This window comes from Schistocerca gregaria, chromosome 2 (genome assembly GCF_023897955.1).
Source record: "Schistocerca gregaria isolate iqSchGreg1 chromosome 2, iqSchGreg1.2, whole genome shotgun sequence".
Taxonomy (NCBI): Eukaryota; Metazoa; Arthropoda; class Insecta; order Orthoptera; family Acrididae; genus Schistocerca; species Schistocerca gregaria.
In genome coordinates this window covers 260,274,009-260,300,584 of record NC_064921.1, presented here as the reverse complement: position 1 = coordinate 260,300,584, position 26,576 = coordinate 260,274,009, and the positions used below count along the sequence as shown (strand labels likewise).

Below are 26,576 nucleotides of genomic sequence, written 5' to 3'. Positions count from 1 at the left end.
GGAACCCATCTGTATTGTGCATATACTCAGTGCAGTTGGCAATAGTTTCATAATTGGTGCACCTTGCAGCATTGCCTCGCTTGCAGTGGTATCACCCAGCACAAACAGTCTCTTGAAGCTCTACTGTATACCATGAAAGATCAATTTTTGTATGATGATTAGTGAGGAAATCAAGTGTGATAATTGCAGAATACACTTTGCCAACCTGTATCAACACATGTATATGTTTGGGAAAAGTCTTAGCCCCAATGCTAAACTTGACCAGTGTTTTACCCAGTGAACTTCCTTCATTATTGCCAACTTAACATAACCTGTAACGTGGAGACCCAAGTCTCTTTCTGTCCAAGAGATCTCGTGCAATAATCAATAAATGTACTCCAATATCTACCAGAAACCTATGTTTCCTGGCACCAAGACAACTCCACAAGCAGCGTTCCACCTCTGCATCTGCTTGTCCAGCACTACACTTTATTGGAAACATTTTCTGGTGGCTGACACATTCCCATTCACATTTATTGAAGACATTTGCTGATACTGATTTTCCGTTTTTTACTCCTGCATTTTCATGCTTTGTGAGCTACTCGTCTGCACTCTTAGCATTCCAGCAGTTGGAAATGGTCCTCATGCCTACACCTGTGATATTTCATTATTGAAGAAAACACCTGGTGGTTGCCACAGTCTGTAGTTGCTATATCTGTCTTTTCCAACTGTGTGGAGATCGTGATAACTGTGGCCAAATCAGAAGGGTTCTCCATCCTAATCTGCGCACAGCCTTTAAGCAGGGAATGCCATGCAAAAATACATAGAGATCCTTATTCTTATTACTCATTCTGTGTTAGCATGTACATTTGGATGTTGATCTTTTGGATGCCTTGGCGAAAAAGGTGTTCTCAAATTTGGTTTTGCAGGATTGATAGGAGAATGTATACATGGTACAGTCTTAACTTCTCCAAGTTGTCCTAGTACCTAGTGCTTCTCAGCACACAGTACCTCTCCATGGTCCTTGCAACATGCTACTTCCCCAGCTTTTCTGTTAAAGTGCTTCTTGTAACCTAATGATGTGCTCCATCATAGTATCAACAGAACCCCCATTACTAGCACTTTGTGTTTCTGCTAGCATCTTACATATTCTATTGTTGTCCAAACAATAAAGAAATGTACAATACAAAAGGAAATGAGCACTAGGTTCACACTACAGAGTACACGGCACACAAAAAGCTACTCAAGTCATTGTGGCATATCATAGCCCATATACATTCAGTACACTCTCATGTCAAAAGATTCCAACATTGACAAATGAAACATATGGCTAGTACAGCTGTCGTACACAACAACTTGTACCTAGAAAGACTGCAAAGTGTGCACCTGACAGATGTTAAATATAACTTCTGACAATTATCCTTAAAACTAGTCAGGCCAGAAGGCTCGCTCCGCTGTGCCAAAGTTCGCCTTAGATTAAAATAAACGTCTGTACAATCGACCGAGGCCAGTGAATTACATAATGAAAACAGCCAGTTACAAGGTAAACAGTCAGTTACAAAGTTAAAAACATGCTTCTTCACTTACTGCCGTGCATTGTGTGAATCATTGGCTGGAAGATGATCACTGCTGCTGTGGGGATGGCAGTAACACGAGAAACTGGTGTTGATCATAGTGGTATCAATTGTAGTTTAGGCAGCGTGAGGCCCACTTGTGGCCACCAATCGTTGTCATAATTAGCCACCTGACACCATTGGCATGGTGCCCACTTCTGATTGCTAGTTGTAGCAGTGTCGACATGAGGCCCACTTTTGACCACCAGTCGCAGCAGTCACCTCTCAGATCAGGGTTTTTAGTGGGTGTGGAGACTGAGCATGCCAGGTGGTAACGCTGAAGGTGCAGAAAGCTGAGTTTGGGGGCTGGTGTGAGTGGCTATCATACACCCTAAGGTCCTAGTGAAACAGCATCATTTGGAAACATGTTCATTCTGTGTGATTGTACAGTAGGTGGTTATCTTCTCTAGCACAATGGAGTGTGTGCTGAATTACACACTCAAGTGCAGCAAGGAATGTGAGTACAGTGCTTTGTCCAGTTGTGGCCATGGTGTAGGTCAGGACCTAACAGTGATGTGCAGACAACCAGAATAGGAATCTGTAGGCATAAGTCTACCGTGGCTCCCCAGTATTTAGTGTGGCCCACCCCACCACTCTCGAAGACAGTCATCCACTTCAACAGGTGCCTACAGCATACCACAGGTGGCAGATGTCATGAAGGTGGAAGTCCAGGACCCATATCAGCAACATGTTGTACAGCGATGTAGGGAGTACTTGGGTGTCTCGCCCAACTGCTAGAAAGAGGTAGGTTGCAGTCACTTGATACAGCCCTTCACAATGGAAAGGCCAGGCTAGTCCTCATTTTCTATTATTGAGGGTGGTGACCAAACAGCAGTGGGAGCTTGCAGCGGCTAAGTTCAGCTACAGCTGGCAGCCGCAGTCTTGCAGGCAAAGTCTTCTCTAAGCAGCAAGCAGCACACATGTACAATAAATGTGTAACTCAGATTTTATTATCAGTTTTAATTTTTCAATATCACTTTTCTTTCATGTACAAGATTGTCATCAGTTTCTGACAAATTGGGATATGACTTCACGAACTGTACATTAGAGGGTGCCTTCAAGCTAAAAGTGGATTTTCTTAAAATTTAGAATTTTACCAATACTTCCATATTAATTTCTGTTGTCCACATAGCAGGTATCAGTTCATTCTCTCTGCAAGCAAAATTTCCTAGGCAAGGTTTAGAGGGCATGCCAGTAGGTAAAGCAGTAAGAGATGCACCTACTCAGTAATTCTCTCTTCCTCTAGATGTTGTTTGTGGGACTACCAAGAAGAGGGATTGTCTTATCTCTGTTTCCTGCTGTGCATCGAGACTTTTATAAAGGTCGAACGACATAGGTCTCTGTTGCTGGTTTCTTCATTAAATTGTGTTGTGAGAGAGTAATTTTCCTTTGTGATCCCATAAATAGCCGAGTGGCAAGTGTCCGCTAATGTGGTAGCATCAAGACTAATTTTTTTTATAGGTCAGCCAGTACCCAAGACATTATTTGTAGGTCTCTAAACTGCAATAATTCATTCTCTGGGTACAATTATTCCCGCTGTAGAAATGCCCACCTCCTCGGTTTATTCATCTAGACATGCAATTTTCTTCATACACAGATTCACATTTTGTGGGGTCTTACTCTCCATAACACACAGGTGGTCTTGAACCTTGCATCTTCAGAGAGAAAAGTTTTGCATGCCTCCTCATGTTCCATGAGTTGTGAAGGCCAGTGTCAGGACACTCCAAAAGTCTCCACTGTATATTATTATTCTTTCTTTCTTTTCTCAGACGTTATGTCTGGTCAAAAATGGAAAGTGATGCGGACCTTGATCAAGCGTGACTTCCTTTTAACTGCACGGTATATGTTATATTGCATTTAGGAACTTTTGGGTAACTGAACATGTATCAATAATTACGGATTTCTGTAGTTGTATATATAAGTTTGGATGTAGCTGTATTGCTTTGATGTACTGGTGGATATCGTGTGGTATGACTCCTGTAGTTGATAGTATAATTGGTATAATGTCCTTGACTTCCTCAGCCAGTTGGTTGTATTTTTCAATTTTTTCTCTTGTTTTCTTTTGTATATTTGTTGTATTGGGTATGGATATTTCGATTAGTTGTGTTAATTTCTTCTTTTTATTGGTGAATATGATGTCAGGTTTGTTATGTGGTGGTGTTTTATCTGTTATAATGGTTCTGTTCCAGTATAATTTGTATTCATCATTCTCCAGTACATTTTGTGGTGCATACTTGTATGTGGGAAAGCGTTGTTTTATAAGTTTGTTGTAAGGCAAGCTGTTGATGTATTATTTTTGCTACATTGTCATGTCTTCTTGGGTATTCTGTATTTGCTAGTATTATACACCCGCTTGTGATGTGATCTACTGTTTCTGTTTGTTGTTTGCAAAGTCTGCATTTATCTGTTGTGGTATTGGGATCTTTAATAATATGCTTGCTGTAATATCTGGTGTTTATTGTTTGATCCTGAATTGCAATCATGAATCCTTCTGTCTCACTGTATACATTGCCTTTTCTTAGCCATGTGTTGGATGCGTCTTGATCGATATGTGGCTGTGTTAGATGATACAGGTGCTTGCCATGTAGTGTTTTCTTTTTCCAATTTACTTTCTTTGTATCTGTTGATGTTATGTGATCTAAAGGGTTGTAGAAGTGGTTATGAAATTGCAGTGGTGTAGCCGTTGTATTTATATGAGTGATTGCTTTGTGTATTTTGCTAGTTTCTGCTCACTCTAGAAAGAATTTTCTTAAATTGTCTACCTGTCCATAATGTAGGACTTACCAAGCGGGAAAGTGCCGGTAGACAGGCACAATAAATAAAACACACACACAGAACAGAATTTCTGTGTGTGTGTTTGTGTGTTTTATTTATTGTGCCTGTCTACCGGCGCTTTCCCACTTGGTAAGTCTTGGAATCTTTGTTTTTAATATATTTTTCCCATGTGGAAGTTTATTTCTATTTTATGTCCATAATGTAGGTTTTTTATGTCGATAAATCCCCTTCCTCCTTCCTTTCTGCTTAATGTGAATCTTTCTGTTGCTGAATGTATATGATGTATTCTATATTTGTGGCATTGTGATCGTGTAAGTGTATTGAGTTCTTCTAGATCTGTGTTATCCCATTTCACTACTCTAAATGAGTAGGTCAACATTGGTATAGCATAATAATAATAATACTGTTATATTATTACTATTATAATATTATTATTATTATTATTATTATTATTATTATTACTACTACTATTACTATTTCTCCAAGGACTACCAAGAACTGAAAGACAGCTGATGAGATCTGACTTTGCTCTGACATTAGCTCTGATATTCTCAATTTATTTTCATAAATTTTCCCTTTAATTTTCTTTTAGTTTAAATATTTCTTGCATTTCTTTCGCAACATGTAATCGTGCCTATAATTTTGCTATTAATTAAAAAAAAAAAAAAAAAAAAACCTCCTGGTCTAATCCCTGCCATACTCAATTTTTGTTTCATTAGAAGTACATTTCTGTTTTTGCTGTTACCACTACCACCACCATTACTACTACATCTACTAATACTCTATTCCAACTCCTAGTCCTACTGCCACCACCATCACTGCTGCTGCTTATTGGAGTAACAAACTATTGGTTTGTCAGGTCTGTTACAGGGGCCTGTTGTGGAGAATCCATATGGAGAAGCAGTCCAGTCAGATAAGGCCCCTGAGGCAATAAGCAAAGCTGTTGCATCTTTACCACCAGAGCAAATGTTTGAATTGATGAAACAGATGAAACTTTGTGTTCAGAATAATCCAACAGAGGCTCGTGCAATGCTGTTACAGAATCCACAACTAGCTTACGCTCTTCTCCAAGCCCAAGTGGTGATGCGCATTCTGGATCCTCACACAGCAGTTGTGAGTAAACTGTGTTATGTTTTGTGCAAGTTACTTTATGATTACTGATTTTACTTACTCTGATGCCTTTTCCTTCATCTTTGCCTCCCTTCCTCCTGATATGTGGTAGAGCCCTATTAGTGCCTCCACCCCTAGTTTTTCAGTGTTCCACTAACAATCGTTCCCATGTGCTTAGAGTAATATTGAAGTAATATTGTCTAGTTTTGCATGTGTCTACCAGCAGCACTGGGGCTGCATCTCCTGAAGGTAAGTACTAATCAGCTCGTCTTCTCTTTGTGGATTTAACTTTTTTTTTTTTAAGGAATATTGTGTTTTGCACAGTAAAATTAATTAATCAGTAATATAAACGTATAAATGACATTAACAGATAATGTGATGATTACCTATTAATTCTAAATACTTTAATGATCAAATCATAAAAATACTAACTGTGCTAAGTAGAATTGCCTAACTTATCAATAGTATGATACATCAAAGTGGAAGCAAAAATTAATAACAGTACCTAGTCAAAACAGAATTTGCTTGAGCAGGCCTGAGGAATGCACAGTCAGTAGCTTTTTAACTTTCATTAATTCATAAACTCGGTGCCGAATACAGGAAATTGGATAAGAAAATGTAAAATACAAGCACACAGGACAAAAAAATTAGTCACCCCCAGAAGACACAATCCTATTACTATGTAACACCACCCCTAGTATTGATAATGGCATCAGTTCAGCAGAAAATTGTGTCCACATTGTTTCAGGTATGCCATATGTAGCTGATACCATTAATTGAGTATTACAGCCTGTAGAACAACACAGTTCTGGGAATGTTGATTGCAATGTTTTATTCCCTCTCCTAAAAAGTCCAGCCATTTTCTAAGGAATTATGGTGGGATGATTTAGCGGGTCAGTTGAAATACAATATGGTGCCCGAATGCTCATAAAACCAGAAATGCATACCTACAGTCGTGCAAACAGTTTAATCTCAATTTGGAAGATGAGAGTGCCCACAGCATACTCATCATGAAAATGTAGAAGAAAGAGCAACAATTGGCCACTGAGAATGTTCACAGTAACCTACATGAGTGGGCCCAAGTCGTGGTATGAAAAGCACCACCAAAGCATCATGAAACCACCTCCAGCCTGAAGTACACTCTCCAAAGCGTGCAAGTTTAGCATCTCTTTGGAGCATCTGTACTCTTGTGGTTTTGCAATGTTTTGAAAATAAGCCGAATTTCCACTCGATCTCATCTCACTACAGGCCTCCAGTCAGCTACTGTCCTGGCTTTGTGTTGTATGCTTGTCAAAGATGTGTATCTTTACATGCCACTTTAAGCAATAGCCTCCTGTGAGGTACGTGACTCAAGATGTACATTTCATGCATTTCCATTTGCAATATTTTCTTTGGAAACTGCTCGAGATGCACATGCATTTACTGACAGTAGAATTCCTGTGGGATTGTCATTGACAAGTCCTGACACTCGGCACTGGTCCCTGTTGGTTAGGATACACAAGGAGGTCAGAAATTCCCATTACAAACTTCATACTGCATACTCATTTTCCTACCAAACATACTGGACCCATTCTTTAAATCTGTGTCATTGAATTACTGTCAGGAAATGTGGTTTCAGCATGATGAACCACCTCACTTCTCTTGCGCTGTTCAGAGACATCTCAACAAATGGTACTGTAGAAGATGGATAGGCCTGGATGGTCCAGCTGCGTGGCTGCCGCAGTTGCCAGGTTTAACTCCTGTGGACTACTTCTTGTGGGGTCTTATGCAAAGTTTAATTTATGAGGTTCCTGAGATTCCTTGCTGGCATTCTGTCACGTCTCCATGCTGACATATGTTACTGAGCAAATTCCTTACAACTGAGTGGTACACACATACCACTTCACCACCTTAGTTTACATCAGTGGTGGATGGTTACATAACTGCCCACTGTTAGTTGTACACCATCTACAGTGCTCCAAAGTGACTATTGTGCTTTTATAATGGAATGACTAACATTATGTCAGGGGAGGTGCTTAAGGAAGGAAAAGATGCTCTAAGTCCTTTAACTGGCGAGACAAAAGGATTAATGTTATTTTAAATGAATTTCAAACAATGGAAAGTCTGAGATGCAATAACAATGAAGCTGGGGTGGAGTGTAAGAGACAGTTATCTGTTGGAGACCAGTTCCTGTTGCAAGAAGGATCAAATTCCAAGATTTAACTGTCTACACCACTATGATTTGGTGAACCTGTTGGTTGTTTAAATGATGTGTTTAAATTAACTGGGAGTTAATGATAGCTTTACTTTTTATTCATATTTTACATGTCTGTCTGAGTAATGTGACAGAATGAAGCAGACTGTGGTTGTGAGACAGGAGACAGTGACAGAGACACAAAGAGAAAATGACAAGGAGTAGGGCTGAATGAATGAATGAATGAGTTAGAATAGACAAGTGGGATTGAATGGGTTGAGCGACTTACAGCAATGGACTAGTGTATGTGAGTTACAGTTAAGGCGGTTTGTGGGAGTGAGAGGTGAGTTGCATGTTAAAAATAGCATGATGAAGTTTGTGTGCCAAAATATTTGGGAATTTTTTTAAAGATACTGAGCAGGCAGGCTGAAACAGCTGGTACCCCACTTTTCAGTCAGTCCTTCAAACTGGAGCATATTCACTTTTATGGTGCTCCAGTAGGAGCATTTTTCCTTTGGCACCCATATGATGATGCTGTGGGTAGGAGGAGGTGCAACACTCTTCATTTCTAGAGACCCGTCATCAAATGAAAGTATTCTCTTACTTGTTGACCAAATCATATCCACAATAACAAAGAATTAGACAAAAAATTGGGACACACACACACACACACACACACACACACACACACACACACGTCATTTGCAGCAATGTTGACTTTGTCGATCTTGAATACCTTATTTCCCCTTGGATAGGACCTGACTGGTTTCACGTGTCAAAGATGACAGTGCAACTCTTAAAAAGTGGAAAGAAGTATCAACAAAATTACAGGACCATTTAGTAAATATTCCACCACATTTCACGTTTGATAACTGCTTAGCATCAGCTGAATTAAATTTTGACCAATACATATTGACAGTTAGAGCTACACTAAAAACAGAAAATATATTTACGGAGATGTCATGGCTAATTCATTGTGCAAAAGAAGTGTTGGAATTAGAACAGGCTAATATAGATTGTCAGTTTATAATTTATCCAGTTGCCTGTTCTGTTTATAAAGCCAAATGAGGTAAGTCAAATTTACAAGGAGCAGCAATAGAAGAGGCAAAAAGTGGACACAGTAGCATAAGCCCTGTCTCTCAAGCCATGTTATAAACTTCTGAAAGCGAAGTTCTTGCGAACAAAGGGCACCCCAAGGAACGAGCGGATAATTTAAAATTGTTGTAGATTTGCAGTCCATTTAATCATCCACCAACATATTTACAAAAAAATTACTGGATCTTGTCCAAAATCAGCTATGTGACAACACATTTGATATAGTGAGTTTAGCTTATTTTGCTTCTTATTATGCATGATCAAATGAAATCTCATGTGCAACTAAATATGAAAACACTGACTATGAATGTGTTGGAAAGTGGATCAGGCTGTTAAATAATTATGGTTACTTGCAGAAAATGAGGCGGTCCAGGATGCTATGTTTCCATACAATGGAGTACAATATCCTAACAATTATGCAGAGACCAGCTAACATTATACACTAACTGGAAGGATGAAATTTCTGAATTAGTCAGTGATAATATAAATCTTGAAGAGAAGTTTATCAAACTTAGTGATGAAATCTGTTCAGTCTCTTCAATTCAGTCACTTGGGGGCTCCAGATAAGTTCAAAGTACTGGTTATGTGCATTTCATAGTGTAGACAAAGATGATGGTGGTAATGTAGCAAAAGAAAAAACTTGTCCTTTAGATGATTATGAATTGGAGACCCAAGCAGGATATCCAGATCATTGTCTGCAGTTACATGGATAAGAAGCAAAGTTAGTAACATTAGCGATGATGTACTGAGTTTAGTTAGAATTTTGTATCACATGTAGGACACATTTTACGTCAAGAATCACCATCGCGATTTTATTATTTTGTTAGTGATGGAGCTGGTGCAGGCAGAAGTTTATAAATTAGGGATTTGTATCAATATTTGATGCTTATTGTTAATAGCAATCTGGCTATAAGTCCTGACAATGCTGAAATTTTGCTTTGTGTATACATGGGAAAAGTCCCTTTTGGAATTGGTGGTCAAATTGTTCAACAGAACATCCCGTGCCCCAGTGTGGCCAAACAGTGAGTTGCCAGCAAGCACGACAAACACATTAGCATGTAAATTTGCAGAAGTAGAATTAATTATTTTGGATGAAATGTCTATGCCAGTAGTAGTACTCTGAGCCAAATTGATATAAGATTACAGCAAATATTTCACACAAATACACCATTTGATGGTATATCTTTATCATTTGTGTTGATGGCTTCATACAGGAGACAACTTGGGTTTTCAGCCAAATACCTGTCGAAATACATTGACGCCATTAGCTGGCACTCAGTTGTGGGGACCTTTTCATTGCTTTACTATGACAAAAATTATGTGGCAAAGGGATGATTGCAGTAGCCTTAAATAACAAGGCTGTCAGTGGGATAACTTCTGTTGTTGCACAATTATTAAATTCTAGATGTTACGATATGAATACTCTGCATTCTGAAGCACATGTAGCAGTACACTTGTTTCCGACCAACAATGAAGTAGGCAGATACAACAATCAAATATTGTGTCGAATGGACACTGAAGGGTGCTTGGTTAAAGCCATTGATGTGGTTTCAGGAGAGTGAAATCCACAAGCTGCTGGAAAAACCCTGTGATCTGCAAGTCCTTTAGCTACAGTGCAGACCTGTGGTCTTCCTAAAAACTTGTTTTTGTGAGTGGATGCACATTATATTATAAATGTGACTACTGACACTATGGACAGCACCATGGGAATATTGGAGGCGAGAGACTGCAGCCTACACAAAGAGATGAGTGAAAAGTGCCCATCACTTATTCGGCTACTGTTCGATAAAAGTATGCAAATAATAGATCAAATATCTTCTTGGAAACATCAACAGTATCTCAAATCATATATTGGATGCTATTAAAAACTGTCATACTGTCAAAAGATGGAAATCTTGAAATCTGATAGTTCACCATACTTAGTTTCCGTGGTACCAGCAGAAGGTGCAACAATTCACAAGACACAAGATGCAGCCTTAGAAAAAGTTGTGGTTTATATTTCTAAAAACATAAAAAGGTTGGTGTTGTATGTAGCTTCTTCTAGAGCCGTGTCATTGTTGAGACTTTATTTTAATAGTCCATCTGAAATCTCAGAATTGATTGCTGTGATTGTGAAAAAGGAAAGACTGGAGCAAAACAAATAAATATCAAATTTTCAATTTTTCCAAGCATCTGAAAATAACTTTGTTCAAATTGTGTTTCATAACTTACAATCATTACGCAAGCATTAGTCAGACATCATTACAGAGCCTATCATTCCTTCTTCTCATGCTGCACCATGTGTTGAAACACAGGGATGTCGTAGAGACACTTTTAAAATTGATGCTTTTGATGAGATATGGAGAGTAGACAGTCTGGAAGTAACTAATGCAAATTCAGGTTGTTGATCTGTTGCATATGTGCATCACAATCTTATAAATTCTGTGACAGATGGATCACATAAACGGTAATGCTTAAATAATTGAGGTGCAGCAATGAGCCATTTTGAGCGTGTACATTTCGAAATGTTAGTGGTCCAGTTGATTGCTGTTTTAGGTTGTTATAGCATACATAGACACCGCAATATATGATAACAGTGGCAATAATTATATTTCTTAACTGATTGTTGTAGGAGATTTCAACATAGACCAATCCCCAAAATGCGGTCGTACTATATTTCTCCTCCAAAGGCATATTACCATTAATAAACCAATGCACTGCAAGAGCTAATATTATTATTGAAAATGTTTTTTCCAGCTTTGGATACAATATGGTACTATTCATTCTTTTGCCAGTCATCACTGACAAATCTCATTCATATTTAACACTTAAGTAATCATTTTAATTTAATTTTAGATTTTCATACAAACTACTAAATCCATGTTTGACTGCAGTCTCACTTGATTGAGTGAAGATAACCCCAAAGATCTTGTAAATACCTAATCACTCTCACTATAAAGATACGACTGTTGCAGTTCACATTTCAGGGACTTATTTTTTGGGGGGAAATATTTATTAGTAAAATATCTACTTCTAGTTTCCATGGAAATTTAAGTCCTTGGACTAAATTTCAGAATTCTATGTGGTTTGAAGTGAAGTGTCAAACGACAGCATCTATTAGTGAATTTCTATTGTAATTTAAAAACTTAAGTTACGCCTGGGCGCATAAGGTTACTGATCTTTAAACTTTGATTCAGCTGACTTGAACATTATTCAGTAACAAATTTTTAAAAAGTTTAAGTAATTTGTGTTGCTAATTAGCATAGCATTATAATGTGACTCCAGAATTAATCAAATAAGTGAAACTTACAATATCAAATGCGAAATTACACAAAATATTAATTAAAATCAAAACATTCTTGAAAGTATTGGAATTCCCGGGACCAGTATCTTGCCAGTATCTATATTGATAACAGGCAAAAGTCATTGAGAGGATTGTGATGAAAAATAACAGAAAAACAGCTGCAAAAGTGACTACAGAACTGAATGTCACACTCGTGAACCATGTCAGCACCAAAACAACACAAAGGGAGCTACATATGCAGGGAGCTGCAGGACGAGCTGAAATTCCAGTGGTGCAAATTCCCATCACAGGAAAACATGGTGTTGAAGCCATAAAATGTGGAATATGGATTGCTGGAAAAATGTCTTTTGGTTGGACGAGTCTTGTATCACACAATTTCCAACTTCTGACCAAGTTCGTCCCAAAAATGAAGCATGGCGGGGGTTACAGCTAGTTAATGATCAATTTTATATATTTGTTTATTCAGTACATGGCAATAAAAACTGGAGGATAACTAACATACAACAGCTGCATAATTTTACAAGCTAAATAGAATTAAAATGCTAAATCTGCAAGTTAATATCTAAATTTTCAATCCATTCACGGGCTGTGTGTATCACTTCAAAGAACTCTAGATTTCCATTGTAAGGTTGTTACAATGTGTTTGATGTTTGTTGTTTATCAGTGTGTATTACAAATATATTCAAACATGTAGAAGAGTGTGGCACACAAAGGTATTAAAACCTACCCTTTTTTTCTTTCTTCAGAGTATGCTGCACAAGGCGAATCCTATACTTCAACCACTCATGCCATCAGATAAGCCAACAATTACGGGACCCGTACCAGTCCCTGTTCCTGTTCCCGCACCTGCAGCAACAGTTACTGCTGTGCAGCCCACACTCGCAATGCCAGTTGCACCTGTACCTGCGCCACAACAAGTAGTTGCCCCAGATGTCACTGTAACAGTAGCCCAACAGGGGTGGACTCCGGCACCTACCCCAGTTGCTGTGCCACGTACCACAGCACTTGCTGCTCCAGTTGTAGCTCAGCCAGCTGGAGTTCAGTTCATTCCTCCCACAGCATCTGGTGACATCGATCATCGCACTCCGGTAGTTGATCCAAGACTGAGTCGCATGGGAGATCAAGACCTGCGATTGCCACCTACAGGCCTAGTTGCTGGCCCACAACCTGTTCCACCTGTGCCTATTGCAAGAGACCACAGGGAAGCTGGGTTTGTCAATAACTCTGCTGAACAGTAAGTTGATGTCTCAAAAAATTTGTCTACTTATTTGTGAATCCTTATTTAAGTTATGTTTGTGTTGTGCGATGTTGTTAATTACATGACCGCAGTTAGACTGTATCAGAATAAGGAAAATTCTCTTAATCCGTTGAGAGAGAAAGAGCAGTACTGATATGCCAATGACAGTCATAACTTCAGATTTTCAGCTACAGAATGAGTCAAAACTGTAACAGATTTATTCATAATGCTTCTAGCCAAGCACATTTGCCTTGTATGCATGTTGAAATACAACCTCTGACAACAAAGTTCGGTGAATGAAGTCAGAATGGTCAATCGGGCAACACTGGTGACTCACAATGCCACACCTGTGTAGCGGCCAGTGTTGACAACCTGCCCCCATCATAGTTCAATTGAGCATCGTGTGTATTCTGTGTTAGGCCTATTGGACAAAGTTCTTGTTTAGTGCGTTGATTCCGAATTGAGAATACGACAGTAAATGGGCAAAGGATCAGTTTAAAGTTTTGGTTTAAGCTTAGCAGGACACCGAAAGAAATGTGTGCAATGCTGGTGTGTGTTTATGGGGATCAAGCAGTGTCCATGAAGTGTGTGTACAAGTGCGTCACCCATTTTTGAGGAGGCCGGGAAAGTGTTTCTGACAGTCCCTGTAGCAAAGAGGAAAATGTGTTGCCATCTTGTGCCACATCACTTGACTGATGATCAGAAGCAGGCTTCACAGGATTTTGTCGAAATGGTGGATGCGACACCCAGTTTCTTGAATCGTCTTGCCACTCAGTGAAACCTGGTGTCTCTGGTATGACCCAGAAATGAAACGGCAAAGCATGGAATGGTGTTCTCTGACATCATATCGTTGAAAAAAGGTCAGAGCCAAAAAATCGCGCATCAAAACGATGCTCGTCACCTTTTTCGATAGTGAAGGCGTTATCCACAAGGAATTTCTAACTGTGGGAACAATAATGAATGTTGAACATTGCCTCATTTCATGCAACGTCTACGCGGGGTGCTTCTCCAGTATGCACAACAAGGTTCCTGGTTTTTTGTACATGACAACACTTGCTCACACACAGTCAATATCATGAAACAGTTCCTGGCAAAAAGGGGGTGGTGCAACTTGAACATCCACCAAAATCGCTGGATCTCAATCCTCCAGGCTTCTTCCTATTCCCTCGGCTTAAACTCACTTTGAAAGAAAAGAGATTTGATGATATTCCTGACATCCAGCGAAAGTGACACGGCTTTTGAACGCAATCTACATCTACATCTGCATACATACTCCGCAATCCACCATACGGTGCATGGCAGAGGGTACCTCGTACCACAACTAGCATCTTCTCCCCCTGTTCCACTCCCAAACATAACGAGGGAAAAATAACTGCCTATATGCCTCTGTATGAGCCCTAATCTCTCTTATCTTATCTTTGTGCTCTTTCCGCAAAATTTAAGTTGGCGGCAGTAAAATTGTACTGCAGTCAGCCTCAAATGCTGGTTCTCTAAATTTCCTCAGTAGCGATTCACAAAAAGAACACCTCCTTTCCTCTAGAGACTCCAACCCGAGTTCCTGTAACACTCGCATGATGATCAAACCTACCAGTAACAAATCTAGCAGCCGCCTCTGAATTGCTTCTATGTCCTCCCTCAATCCGACCTGATAGGGATCCCAAACGCTCGAGCAGTACTCAAGAATAAGTTTTATGAGTGTTTTGTAAGCGGTCTCCTTTATAGATGAACCACATCTTCCCAAAATTCTACCAATGACCAAAGACAACTATCCACCTTCCCTACAACTGCCATTACATGCTTGTCCCACTTCATATCGCTCTGCAGTGTTACGCCCAAATATTTAATCGACATGACTGTGTCAAGCGCTGCACTACTAATGGAGTATTCAAACATTACAGTATTCTTTTTCCTATTCATTTGCATTAATTTACATTTATCTACATTTAGAGTTAGCTGCCATTCTTTGCACCAATCACAAATCCTGTTCAAGTCATCTTGTATCCTCCTATAGTCATTCAATGACACCTTCCCGTACACCACAGAATCATCAGCAAACAGCCGCACATTGCTATCCACCCTATCCAAAAGATCGTTTATAGATAGAAAACAACAGCAGACTTACCACACTTCCCTGGGGCACTCCAGATGATACCCTCACCTCCGATAAAACACTCACCATCGAGGACAGCGTACTGGGTTCTATTACTTAAGAAGTCTTCGAGCCACTCACATACTTGGGAACCAATCTCATAGGCTTGTACCTTAGTTAGGAGTCTGCAGTGGGCCACTGAGTCAAACTCTTTCCGGAAGTAAAGTAATATGGCATTCGTCTGATACCCATCATCTATGGTTCGCAAGATATCATGAAAAAAGGGCGAGTTGCATTTTGCAGGAGCGATGCTTTCTAAAGCCGTGCTGATGCATGGACAGCAACTTCTCTCTTTCAAGGAAATTTATTATATTCAAACTGAGAATATGTTTGAGAATCCTGCAACAAACCAATGTTAAGGATATTGGTCTGTAATTTTGAGGATCCGTCCTTCTACGATTCTTATATACAGGCGTCACCTGCGCTTTTTTCCAGTCGCTCGGGACTTTACGTTGGGCAAGAGATTTGCGATAAATGCAAGCTAAGTAAGGAGCCAATGCAGTAGAGTACTCTCTGTAAAACCAAAATGGCATCCCATCATAACCTGGCGATTTATTTATTTACAACCCATTCAGCTGCTTCACAACCCCAGGGATGTCTATCACTATGTCTTCCATATGGGAATCTGTATGAGACTCAAACGGTGGCATGTTTGTACGATCCTCCTGCGTGAAAGATTTCTCAAATGCTAAATTTAAAATTTCAGCTTTCGTTTCGCTGTCTTCCGTTGCCAGGCCAGACAGTGAGTGACTGGATAGAAGCTTTCGACCCACTTACCGATTTTACGTAAGACCAGAATTTCCTTGGGTTTTCAGCAAGATCTTTTGCTAAGGTATGACGGCGGTAGTGGTTGAATGCTTCACACATCGCTCTTTTTACAGCAGCACGAATCTCTACCAACTTTTGCCTGTCCTCATTCTCCCGATCTTTCTTGTACCGTGAGTGCAACTGCCTTTGCTTCCTGAGCATTCTCTGAATTGCGCTGTTAAACCAAGGTGGGTCTTTTCCGTCCGTGACCCACTTTTTCGACACATAGTTGTCCAATGCATGATTTACAATGTGTTTAAAATTTGCCCATAATTCTTCCACGTCCATTGCACCAGAAGTAAATGAAGTCGATTCATTTACTAAGTGGGATGCTAACAACTGCTTATCCGCTCTTTCTAGTAAGAATACTCTCCTAGCCTTCTTGACCGACTTTTTAACTTTCATAACCATAGCCGCAATGACAACATCATGATCACTAATCCCTGTCTCAACACTGACACTGTCGATGAGGTCTGGTCTGTTCGTGGCTACCAGATCTAAAATATTTCCATTACATGTTGGGTGTCGATTTAGCTGCTCAAGACAGTTTGCAGATAACGTGTTCAAAAGTAATTCACACAACGGCTTGTCTGTACCACCTGTAATGAATTTATAGACATCCCAGTCTATACTAGGCAGGTTGAAGTCGCCTCCGACTAATATAGCATGATCCGTGTACTTCTGCACTACAGAATGTAGACTCCCGTTGAATGATTCTAGAACTGTCATGGTGGAACCTGGTGGCCAGTAATAACACCCCACAATTAACTGTATTTCCCCTAGCCCTGTTAAACGTGTCCAGATAACTTCACAATCACACTCTACTTCGACCTCAGTAGACACAATATTTTTGTCAACTGCAATGAAGACACCACCTCCTACAGTGTCTAATCTGTCTTTCTGATACACGTTCCAACCCTCACTAAATATTTCAGACCCTCTTATCTCAGGGTTCAGCCAGGTCTCAGTCCCGAGAATAATTTGCGCGCCACACTCCTCCTGGCGGGCAGTAAATTCAGGAACTTTATTCCAAACACTCTGAAGTCTAAAAAGCCCCATGTGCACACCACAAGTACTCTGCTGCCCGAGTAGCCTCTTCTTTTGTGTAGTGTGCCCCTGACCTATCTAGGGGCGTCCAAAGGAGGACTTTGTGCAAAGTTTCCAGGACATGTATCGCAGGGCTCAGCGCTGCATAGTTATGGGAGGTGACTATTTCGAAGGACAGTAAGGTAACTGTAGTTCTTAGTTCAACATTAACATTACAGGACTATTCACTGAACTTTATTGTCAGAGGTTGTATGCTAGTGCAGTTGGATTCTGTAATTTATTTTTGAGTGCATCTATGTTCTTGGAAGAGACACAAAGTAAATAATGGGAATCCAAATGAGTTTTATGCTGCGGACCAGAGAAACAGAATCCATATTCACAGATTTGACTGTAATCTGTGAAGTAAGTGGTATGATGCAACAATATTTGATTTCGTAGTGATGGTACATTCTCAGTTATAACCCCAGTCTCAATTTACATACAGAATGCATGAATCAAATATGTAAAGAAGGCACAACATCAGAGTCACAGGTGGAAAATTGTTTCTGTCATGTGCCTATCATTCAGCCTGTGCTCTGCTTCCTGCAAGAGGGAACTATTGGCTAGTGATTGTTCTTACGATGATGAGAAAGATTGCAATCATAATCCGTTAAATAAAGGAAGTTAATATCCCTGTTCATTCCTATTCAATTCAAACAACACTTCTCACTCAGATTAGCCATTTTACCCTTACACATCGTCTCTCAACTCTAGGTTAGTAAAATCCAGGAAATTGGTGTACTCCATTTTTTTCAGCTGAGTTATTTTTCAGTATCATATTGCAGTAGCTTCAAAGCTTTACTAGTCATTGAGAAAGGGGAAACAAATGAGAAAAGTCTTAATTGCTCACATTTTGATTTTGAAACCTGAAGTGTTGCCAGATTTCCTTCAATTTTTATGATACAAATGTCCTAATATTTGTTAATAACTGGCAATAAAGCCATGCCTACCATACGCCGTGAATGTTAGCGGCCACCAGGTGGTAAATAAATGGCAATAATGAACAGAGAATTAAATCAATGAGCTTTTATACATACTCACAGTTATGGTATAAGTGGTACGACCCGAAGGGAAGAACCGTCACGGTCCTCTTCCTTGGAACTGGTGCTGGCACCGATTGAAATTACCATCTCTTAAGTCTGTTCTTCCAGCAGTCCATAAATCCAGCTCTCCTCAACTACCTTCTTCGTGTGGCTGACAACTCAAGACCAGTCGTAACACTTGCAGTGGCTTCTTTTGTCAGCATTTCAATGTCATTGAGTGTAAACTACTTGTTGTTTCTTATCACACTACCTTTCACCTACACCCATATGCTCTTAATAGGATTTAAATGAGAGTGACATGGAAGAAGCCTGATTACATTATGCCCTTTATAGATAGCCAGCTTGTCACCGGACATGTGGAATTTGGGCTTGTAAAGCTCCACAAACTCTGCCATATTCATGCCAGGTTCAGCTATATCCAATGGAACATTTCATTGCACCCAGAGCAAAATGTCTGTTTTCCTCCATTGCATTGTCGTAGCTTTATTTATCACAACAGATTGGTATGGCACATTGTCCATTAGTATTGTCATGTTTAGAGTAATGTTCTGCAGCAGAACATTAGAAAACCACTCCATGAAAGCTTTGGCATTCATTTCCTCTCGATAGTCGCTTTGCTTCTTGGAATGGAACAGCAGTAAAAAGTTTGTTATGAAACCACAAGCAGAGCCAGTATGGAGGACAATTATACTGCTACCCTTGCCTATTGTTGCTTTCGTTGTTCCTTGTGCTGTGCGATCCGTCCACTCCTTTGTCAAAACGTGGCACACATTAATCCATGTCTCGTCCAACCACACAATGTCTTCGAACAAAACACTCCCCAATGCACATAGACTCCAGCCTCTCCACACCACTATGTCCCTTCTCTCAATGATAAATGTCCGAGACGACAACTTTTCGTACCAGAAACAAGCTTGTGTAAACAGTTTTGGAGTGACGACATATTCCCATTGAACAACTCTGCTGCTTTGAGGCTGAAAAGAAGAAATAAAGTAGGATATTCCTTGCACTGATAATAAGCATGCACATGTCTCCAAATTGCATCCTGTTAGAATGTGTCCATTTTTGTTACCTGTCTCTCATAACATCTGTTCTTGCCTGGAGTTTCTAATAAAGAATGACCTGGCCTTGCTTCTTCACTCATGTCTTCCTTTCTTTCCTTCTCCTTGCCAGTTCTCAGCACTGTAGATTGATGAATGTTAAGTAGAGCAGCTGTTCTGTCCACCACTCCTGTAACATCTAAAATCAGACTGCCGTTATTTCATTCAAGTTCTAAATAACTGTACTCAGAGCACACAAATTTGCGACCTTGGCCACGGATCAGAATTCCCTTTCCACAGCTCGATATCTTTGCAGCCGGTGAACATGTTCTTGGATGACCTTTACTGCGAATCCCATGTTCAGACATATTGCACTGCTATTACCAACACAGTGCCAACACAAAAAAACTTGTTCACAACACCTGACCACTGCAGAAACTTCAATGATAGAAAATAACGCTTCACAAAGAGAGCTAACAAATGCAGGTGCATCTGAAGCACGACACTACATGGTATTGTTTATCACCGGCATGGTGACAGTGGTGCTTTACCTACCGAACCGCTGGCAGTATGGTAAGGAAAACTGGTTTGTCGTCTGTTTTACCTAGGCAGCAGTGTCACGTCCCCTCCGGTGAGCCAAACTTAAAGAACTGCAAGTAATTTTAAATGCACTGTAGTAACAAGCCATGCTGTTTTGTGAGGTACATGTCATAAATACTTTCTTAATGTTAATTCAATATACATTTGGTTTCCAGTATGTTGTTCGGGGATAAATTTTTTTTTTTTTCCTTATGTTTTTTTTTTTTTTTTTCCTGTTATCTAATACTTTTCTGATTTAAGACAGTTGATATTTACTTAATTTGTGTTGCTTTTGAATGAATTTTAATTGCTTTCAAAGAGCAACTGTGAGTGCAGTATTTTATTCGTTTATCAGTGTTATTGTTCATTGCTTGCTGGCTCCTAGTCAATTGGTTAATGGTAAGATAAGTATAGTCTGCACTGGAGTTCAATAACATTTTTTCACACAAGTGTCTTATCATGTGACACTTCCTCTCCCCCCCCCCCCCCCCCCCCGCCCCCCCTCTCCCTCTCTCCGACACACACACACACACACACACACACACACACACACACACACACACACACACACACACCTCATCTTTTCCATTGTATAATTTCACTTGTATCAATTTTCACTTCTAATTGTGATACACACTGAATACAAATCTTGCATGTGGGCACCTCTGGTACCTCTCTCAGCTTGGCATCCCAATAAGTCACTTGTATCACTTGTACCTTAAACTGGCCCTGACTGGAGTGCCTCTCCTATGTTAGGTCTTTCAGTATTTTTCTTCCATGAAAAATTGAATTAGAGAGCCTCTGCTTAGAAGAGATATCAGTCCTGTCACCATATTGAATGGAATAGACATGGCACTTGACTCAGACATTTTGAGACTTTGTACCAATTGTTGCCATAGTGGTCAGATATAGGATGGATAAGATTTAAGACATCAGTGCATTTGATCACTTAAGATCATGGGTGCTCCACACTTAGGACTCTCCATTTAGAAGGTTTACAAGCACTAGGCTTTGAGAGACGTTAGATCTAACTCCAACCATTGTGGGTTGCAGTTGAGCAGTCATGGATGAGGATGGATCTCCAATGTCCCCCTCACCCCCACACCTCCCCCATTCCTTTTCACTACATGGTCTGTAGGGACACCTCGTTGTTGACATCCTGGCTTTCCTACAGGATATTAAATGTGGTTACGTACTTTGTTTTCCCCAGATGTTTCCTTTTCCCCTCTCCCCTCAATCATTGTGGCTAATCCGTGTGGTCCTAGCTTCCGAGTTTGGACTCAATTCTTTCAACCACTTACAGTAGTGCTGGCCATTAGGGTAAGGTTCCTCAGTGTGACTTATATTTCACTCACTGTGTAATTCTATTTTAAGCACCTTTTGTATGCATGGATTGAATTAAGACACCCAAAACCTAACAAAGTAGCCAGTTCATTGTGGGAAGTGGAAGGAGTTGTTAGGTAATTGCACAGTTGTAGCTGCATGATAACAAAGGGAAAGCATTGTTAGTGTCAGAGGTGAAAGCTCTTTACGCATTCTGAGAGCATGTACCCGTTATGTCAGAAGCACAGTTCTTTCAGTCAATGGTACTATAACAGCCAGCTGTTGTTCTGGCATGTTCTTGCTCGTGGGGAGAATCTGCAGTCAATGCATGTGGCATCATGACAGATTATCTGCAGTGAAGAGGATTAAACTTTCTCACTCTAATGTTGATAAGATCCCAGCACTCTCCAGAGGAAAGACCATTTCAGTGTGGAAAGGTGTGACCTACTGTGGCCACATCATTGGAAGAAAACAGATTCAAAAGATATGATGAGAAATACCCTCCACTGTACCTAGTTTGTGTCAGAACTGACCACAAAGCCATTGAATTCTCTGGAACATTTTGAGGAATAATTCAGGGAAGTAACATTAATTAGCAGAATGTGTAGTGGTTCCATCTTGATTAAAATGTGACTGTTACTCAAAAAAGGCACTGTTCTCCTGTGAGGAGCTTAATATCATTCCCTTCAAAATCGCTCCTAACAAGAGCCTCATCATGGTTCTTCTCCATTTTCTATTTCTTTTATTGCTACAACATTGCTCTTCAATCTTGTTAATAGTAAAATTTGTGTGATTAGTGATTTAGTTTCTCATTATTCTTTCAAGTTTCATCAAATAAAATAATTGTTCTGTTTTTGAATGCGATAGAGCTTTTTGTATTACAGACATATGAATGCAGTGTGTCCAGAAAGAGATGAAGGAATTCTAGGAATGGGGGGAGGGGGGAGGCATTGTCACTGACTCCAAGCGTATACCAGTAGACAGCCGAAGGAAGAGAGGCGGTATGGGGCATCACTTTACTTGCGCTGAAATCAATTTATGATCTATGCAGTGTTGACAGTGCCACCTTCTGGCTGCTGTATCAGACATCGACTGTTACATGTTGTGCATCTGTGATAATAAAAACTTAGACAAGTGTAACAAAGACTTATAGGATTCATGAAATCAAAATTGATAGTTTCCTGCTGAATGATGGTGCTTGCTGCTGATGGTACTTATCCCATACCAGTTCTCATATATAATTTGAAGTTAAAAATCTAGAAGTAAAGTACTACCCTTTGCACTCCTCAGAGGATGGTAAAAAGGGTTTGGTGCCACCTGTGATGGGTCAGGAACTGCTTCATCACTCATCCAAAAGAAGTATTAATTTGCGACACATCACAATACGGCACAACAATAACTGCTTAGTTGCTATATACACAAGGTTCTGTATTAGATTGCTGAGGTTGGAAGTGGCCAGTCATAAAACATGAGCTGGTTGAAGTCCTCCAACCCAGGACTAGCCCTCATTCCTACCTTTATGAAGAGACTACACAAATGCTCTGTTTGAGCAATATCGAAGCTCACGTTAACTAACAGTGATACATACATAATTATCTTTTTCCTCATTAGCACTGTCTTGCATATCCAAGGAATTACTTAGGAATGAAGTGCTCTGAGATCCACCGCGGTGCTCGGTATTGCATTGGTAGCTTTCTGTAACACCTGCTCTGACATTGGGAATTTCTGCTGTTGATTTCCATCCCCCACACACCACCCAATGAGTACCTCAGACAAATAATAAAAGTATAAAGCAAATATATGATCATGTATAGGATGTCATCTATGGACAGATAACAGCTTCATGGACAACTTTCATCCCATATAATTATTATTAAAATTGTAATAAAATGGTTCCCCATTTATAGATGGCAAGGGTGCAGAGAGTTTTGTTCCTTTGATATTTATGGGAATATTTCCAAAGTTAATTCAATCAAATTCTGAACCCACTTACTTTCCACTTGGTTTCTGGGCATATGTCTTATTATGCGTTTTCATGTTAACTCATTAGGCAGACTACTATTCATTTTCATGCACTAACACGTTTCAGCAAATTTGTGGCATCATCAGTAAGAACATTTATTCAGATCTGTAAACTTTAAACACTGTTAAATAATAATTGTTGGGAGCAATAATTAGACCTAAACCATTTTAGTCAGTTGTGACATTTTTAATCATTATTTAGCTTGTCGTCTGCAGCAGAATGATTGTCATATCGGTTGGCAAGTCAACAAATCACATTCTCAATAAATACAATTTTGTTTCACAAAAATATTTTGTGATTACTTGTGTTATTTCTGTCTTGCCTGTCCTCAGCTGCATACTCAACTGTCATAAGAATGCTCACAGAAGCTTCGTAAACATTTTCGATGAATGACACTTCTATGATACAACTTTGAGAGCCTGGGATTCCTCTTCTACAGATGAGATACCATCAATTACTACTGAATTACATATGTATGTCTGTGCAGCTATTCTCAAATCAGATATTTTCCTGAACTCTCTTATCAGGTCATCTTTGCAAGAATTACGGCAGAGAGTGTAACAGGGCACAAAATTGCAAAAATTCGTGGGAGAAGTGGGGTTCCTTCAAAAATATCTCTCTATTCAATATTCACAAAGGTTTATTTAGTACCTGATGGTGATCCAGATTCCCCGCATTGTCCGAATGTCGACAGGGTGAACACATCAGAGATATGACGGCCACAGTACAAGGAGCTGCAACCACAGCAAGCACATAAGGTGACACCATCTGTTGAAGTGTGTGTGTGTTCGCCACTAAGTAACGTGGCCCAGCTCACCCCCTTGCTAGTCTCTGAAGCCTTTAGTTAAGTGCCATTGAATAGTAAAGTCTTGACTTTGCCTGATTTATGTTTGTGATTTGGAACACTTCCCTGACCACTGTGTGTGTTTAATATGACTTTGCTACACTCAGGGCTCATTTTGATTGTCGTTTGCTTCATGAACTCTGCTCTCATTGGCCTCAGGAACCACCTGCTGGTTCCACCAGTCTCTACATTACCACCAGTGTGAGTGATCATATTCTATGTTCTACCTGCACCATGCTGAGAACTTTCTCACTGTGTAGCTATTCCAGTGAAGCATGGATTCTGAGATTCAAAAGCTGTGGCAGGAGTAGTTGCAGTAATAGCAGCAAGAAAAACCTATGTGACTTGCATCTGCGGTGACAACAACAACAACAGCTGCAGGAACAGCAACAAAAGCAACGTGAATTTTACCAGAAACAGCAGATCTTGCTGTTAAGACTGCTGCAAAACCAACAGAATTCGGCAGCTGCCGTTACCTCCCCTGCCCCTCCACCATTTGCTTTCTTCAGTCAGGCAAATGAGACGTCGGAGCTCTGTTTGTGTCATTTTATTCTTCGCTGCAAGGCAGTCTTGAATGTCAGTGTGTGCTCTTACTGTCTTCTAGTAGTAAACTGTATGAAGTTGTACAAAAACTCTGACCCTTGTAGTTTGACTTTTTCTGATGTTTGTAGTTTGCTGACCGATTGTTACATTCCTCAGACTGACACCGTTGCAGCTAGGCTCAAGTTTTATCAATTTGTAAAGCAACATAAACAATCCTATGCAGCATGGGCTGCTGACTTTCAAGACTTGCCGCATCAGTGTTAATTTTCTTTTAAATCTGTGGTGAATTGTATGCGGACTCCTTATCCATGGTGTTATGATCCATCTCGTTCCCGATTAGTGGTATTAGTGTGAAGGCTTTAGAGCAGGTATGAGCAACTTTCGGTGACTGACAGGCCTGATTCACATACTCATCCGCCTCATCATGTGACGCAGCAGTAAAACCGTAGCATCCTTGATGATAATGTTTATAATATAAAGCACCAATATGATGGCCCACCTTCCACAACGTGCCACACCAATAAATTTTGCCTCCAAACACTCTTTTTGAGTGTATGTACATTTTATGTTCAGCCTATCTTCAGGTGTTAACATTTACATATGCATAGTACTGTCTTGTCTTTACTTAAGATGTTTTACCATAACTATCTGAAAAACTACTGTTACAAAATTCTACAATGCCATGTATGAATAAAAAATGTTAACAATACATTAGTAAATATAAACATCTGAAGACAGAATGCCAAGCATCTTTTAATGTTATCATGGAAACGGGTGCAGCTAATTCACTACAAATTGCTTTCAGTTTTGATAGAAGCAGTGTTCCGGGATGTCCAGAATAGACAAGAATTATTTATTAATGTTAATTTGAGAAAGATAGGGAAACAAAATTTGACAGACAACCGGGTCATTCAAGTGTTCGAAATGTGGTGTGTAATTATCCACAAACACTATTATTTGTTCAAAAATGCTTTTGATATCTGATTGCATAGGCATATGATGTATTTGTGATGCTAACTAAATTAGATACTCAGACTGGAAACGTGTTTCTGTTTGTTGTTCAAATCCAGTGGTGACAAAATATTCGCTGGTCTGAAAAATGAGCTGCAAACCCAAGCCAAGCAGACGGTCATCACAAATATCCAAAAAATGCGTCCTGGGTGGATAAAATGCTAACACCTCACTCTTTTTCCTATGAATTTCTTCCATATGCTGGATTGAAACCAGTCATGGACCATATCCAACTTGTGAGCCATTGGTTGCCCACTGATGGTTTAGAGCCCTCTGACCCCACCTCGAGCGATGTCTTAAAAGTTGGCTTAGCTCACAATGTAACTGCATCAGTCCAAGGTATGTTTCACAATTCCTCTATTGTCAATATTGTTAGTAGTATTAGTTGACAGTGTGCTCTACAATCAACTAATGACTCAGTTGTCATCACGATCTGATTAACTGAGCACCCGTTCATCAGGTAGTCCAGTGACATGGGCTTCAGTAGTTTGTGCAGTAATTAGCAATTCCCTCCCGCCCCCCATTCTCATCATTGATGATCCCCCACTCTCATCATCAATGGACAAGCACAAATGAAAGTGCTTTGTTCACCATTGTTGTGTCCCAAAGTGAACACACCTCACACAGTATTTTCTTATCTGTCGCCAAAGGACCCCTCCAAAGTTTGCACAATCAAATAGTATTCAGATTGAGGCCAATAGCGTCAATGGCATATCTGCTCTTTCTGTGACATGGCCAGTGTTGAATGCCACAAACTGGGGCATTCTGTGAGTGTCTGCCATAAATGGCATGCACCAACATTGATCATCAGCACACTACATGCTGTCTTGCCAATGCCTGTCGTGACAGCAGCAGGCGGGATA

The 26,576-nt window shown here is 39.9% G+C and overlaps 1 protein-coding gene across 3 annotated transcripts in view; it reads left to right on the top strand.

Moving 5' to 3' along the window:
- LOC126336832 (cleavage stimulation factor subunit 2 tau variant) overlaps window positions 1-26,576 on the top strand; it is a 134,540-nt gene that overhangs the window by 84,452 nt on the left and 23,512 nt on the right. For all 3 annotated transcript variants that reach the window (XM_050000906.1, XM_050000905.1, XM_050000904.1), the window contains 2 exons: window positions 5,227-5,480; window positions 12,775-13,262. In XM_050000906.1, the coding sequence (XP_049856863.1) occupies window positions 5,227-5,480; window positions 12,775-13,262 (742 nt within the window). The remainder of the gene's footprint in view (window positions 1-5,226; window positions 5,481-12,774; window positions 13,263-26,576) is intronic.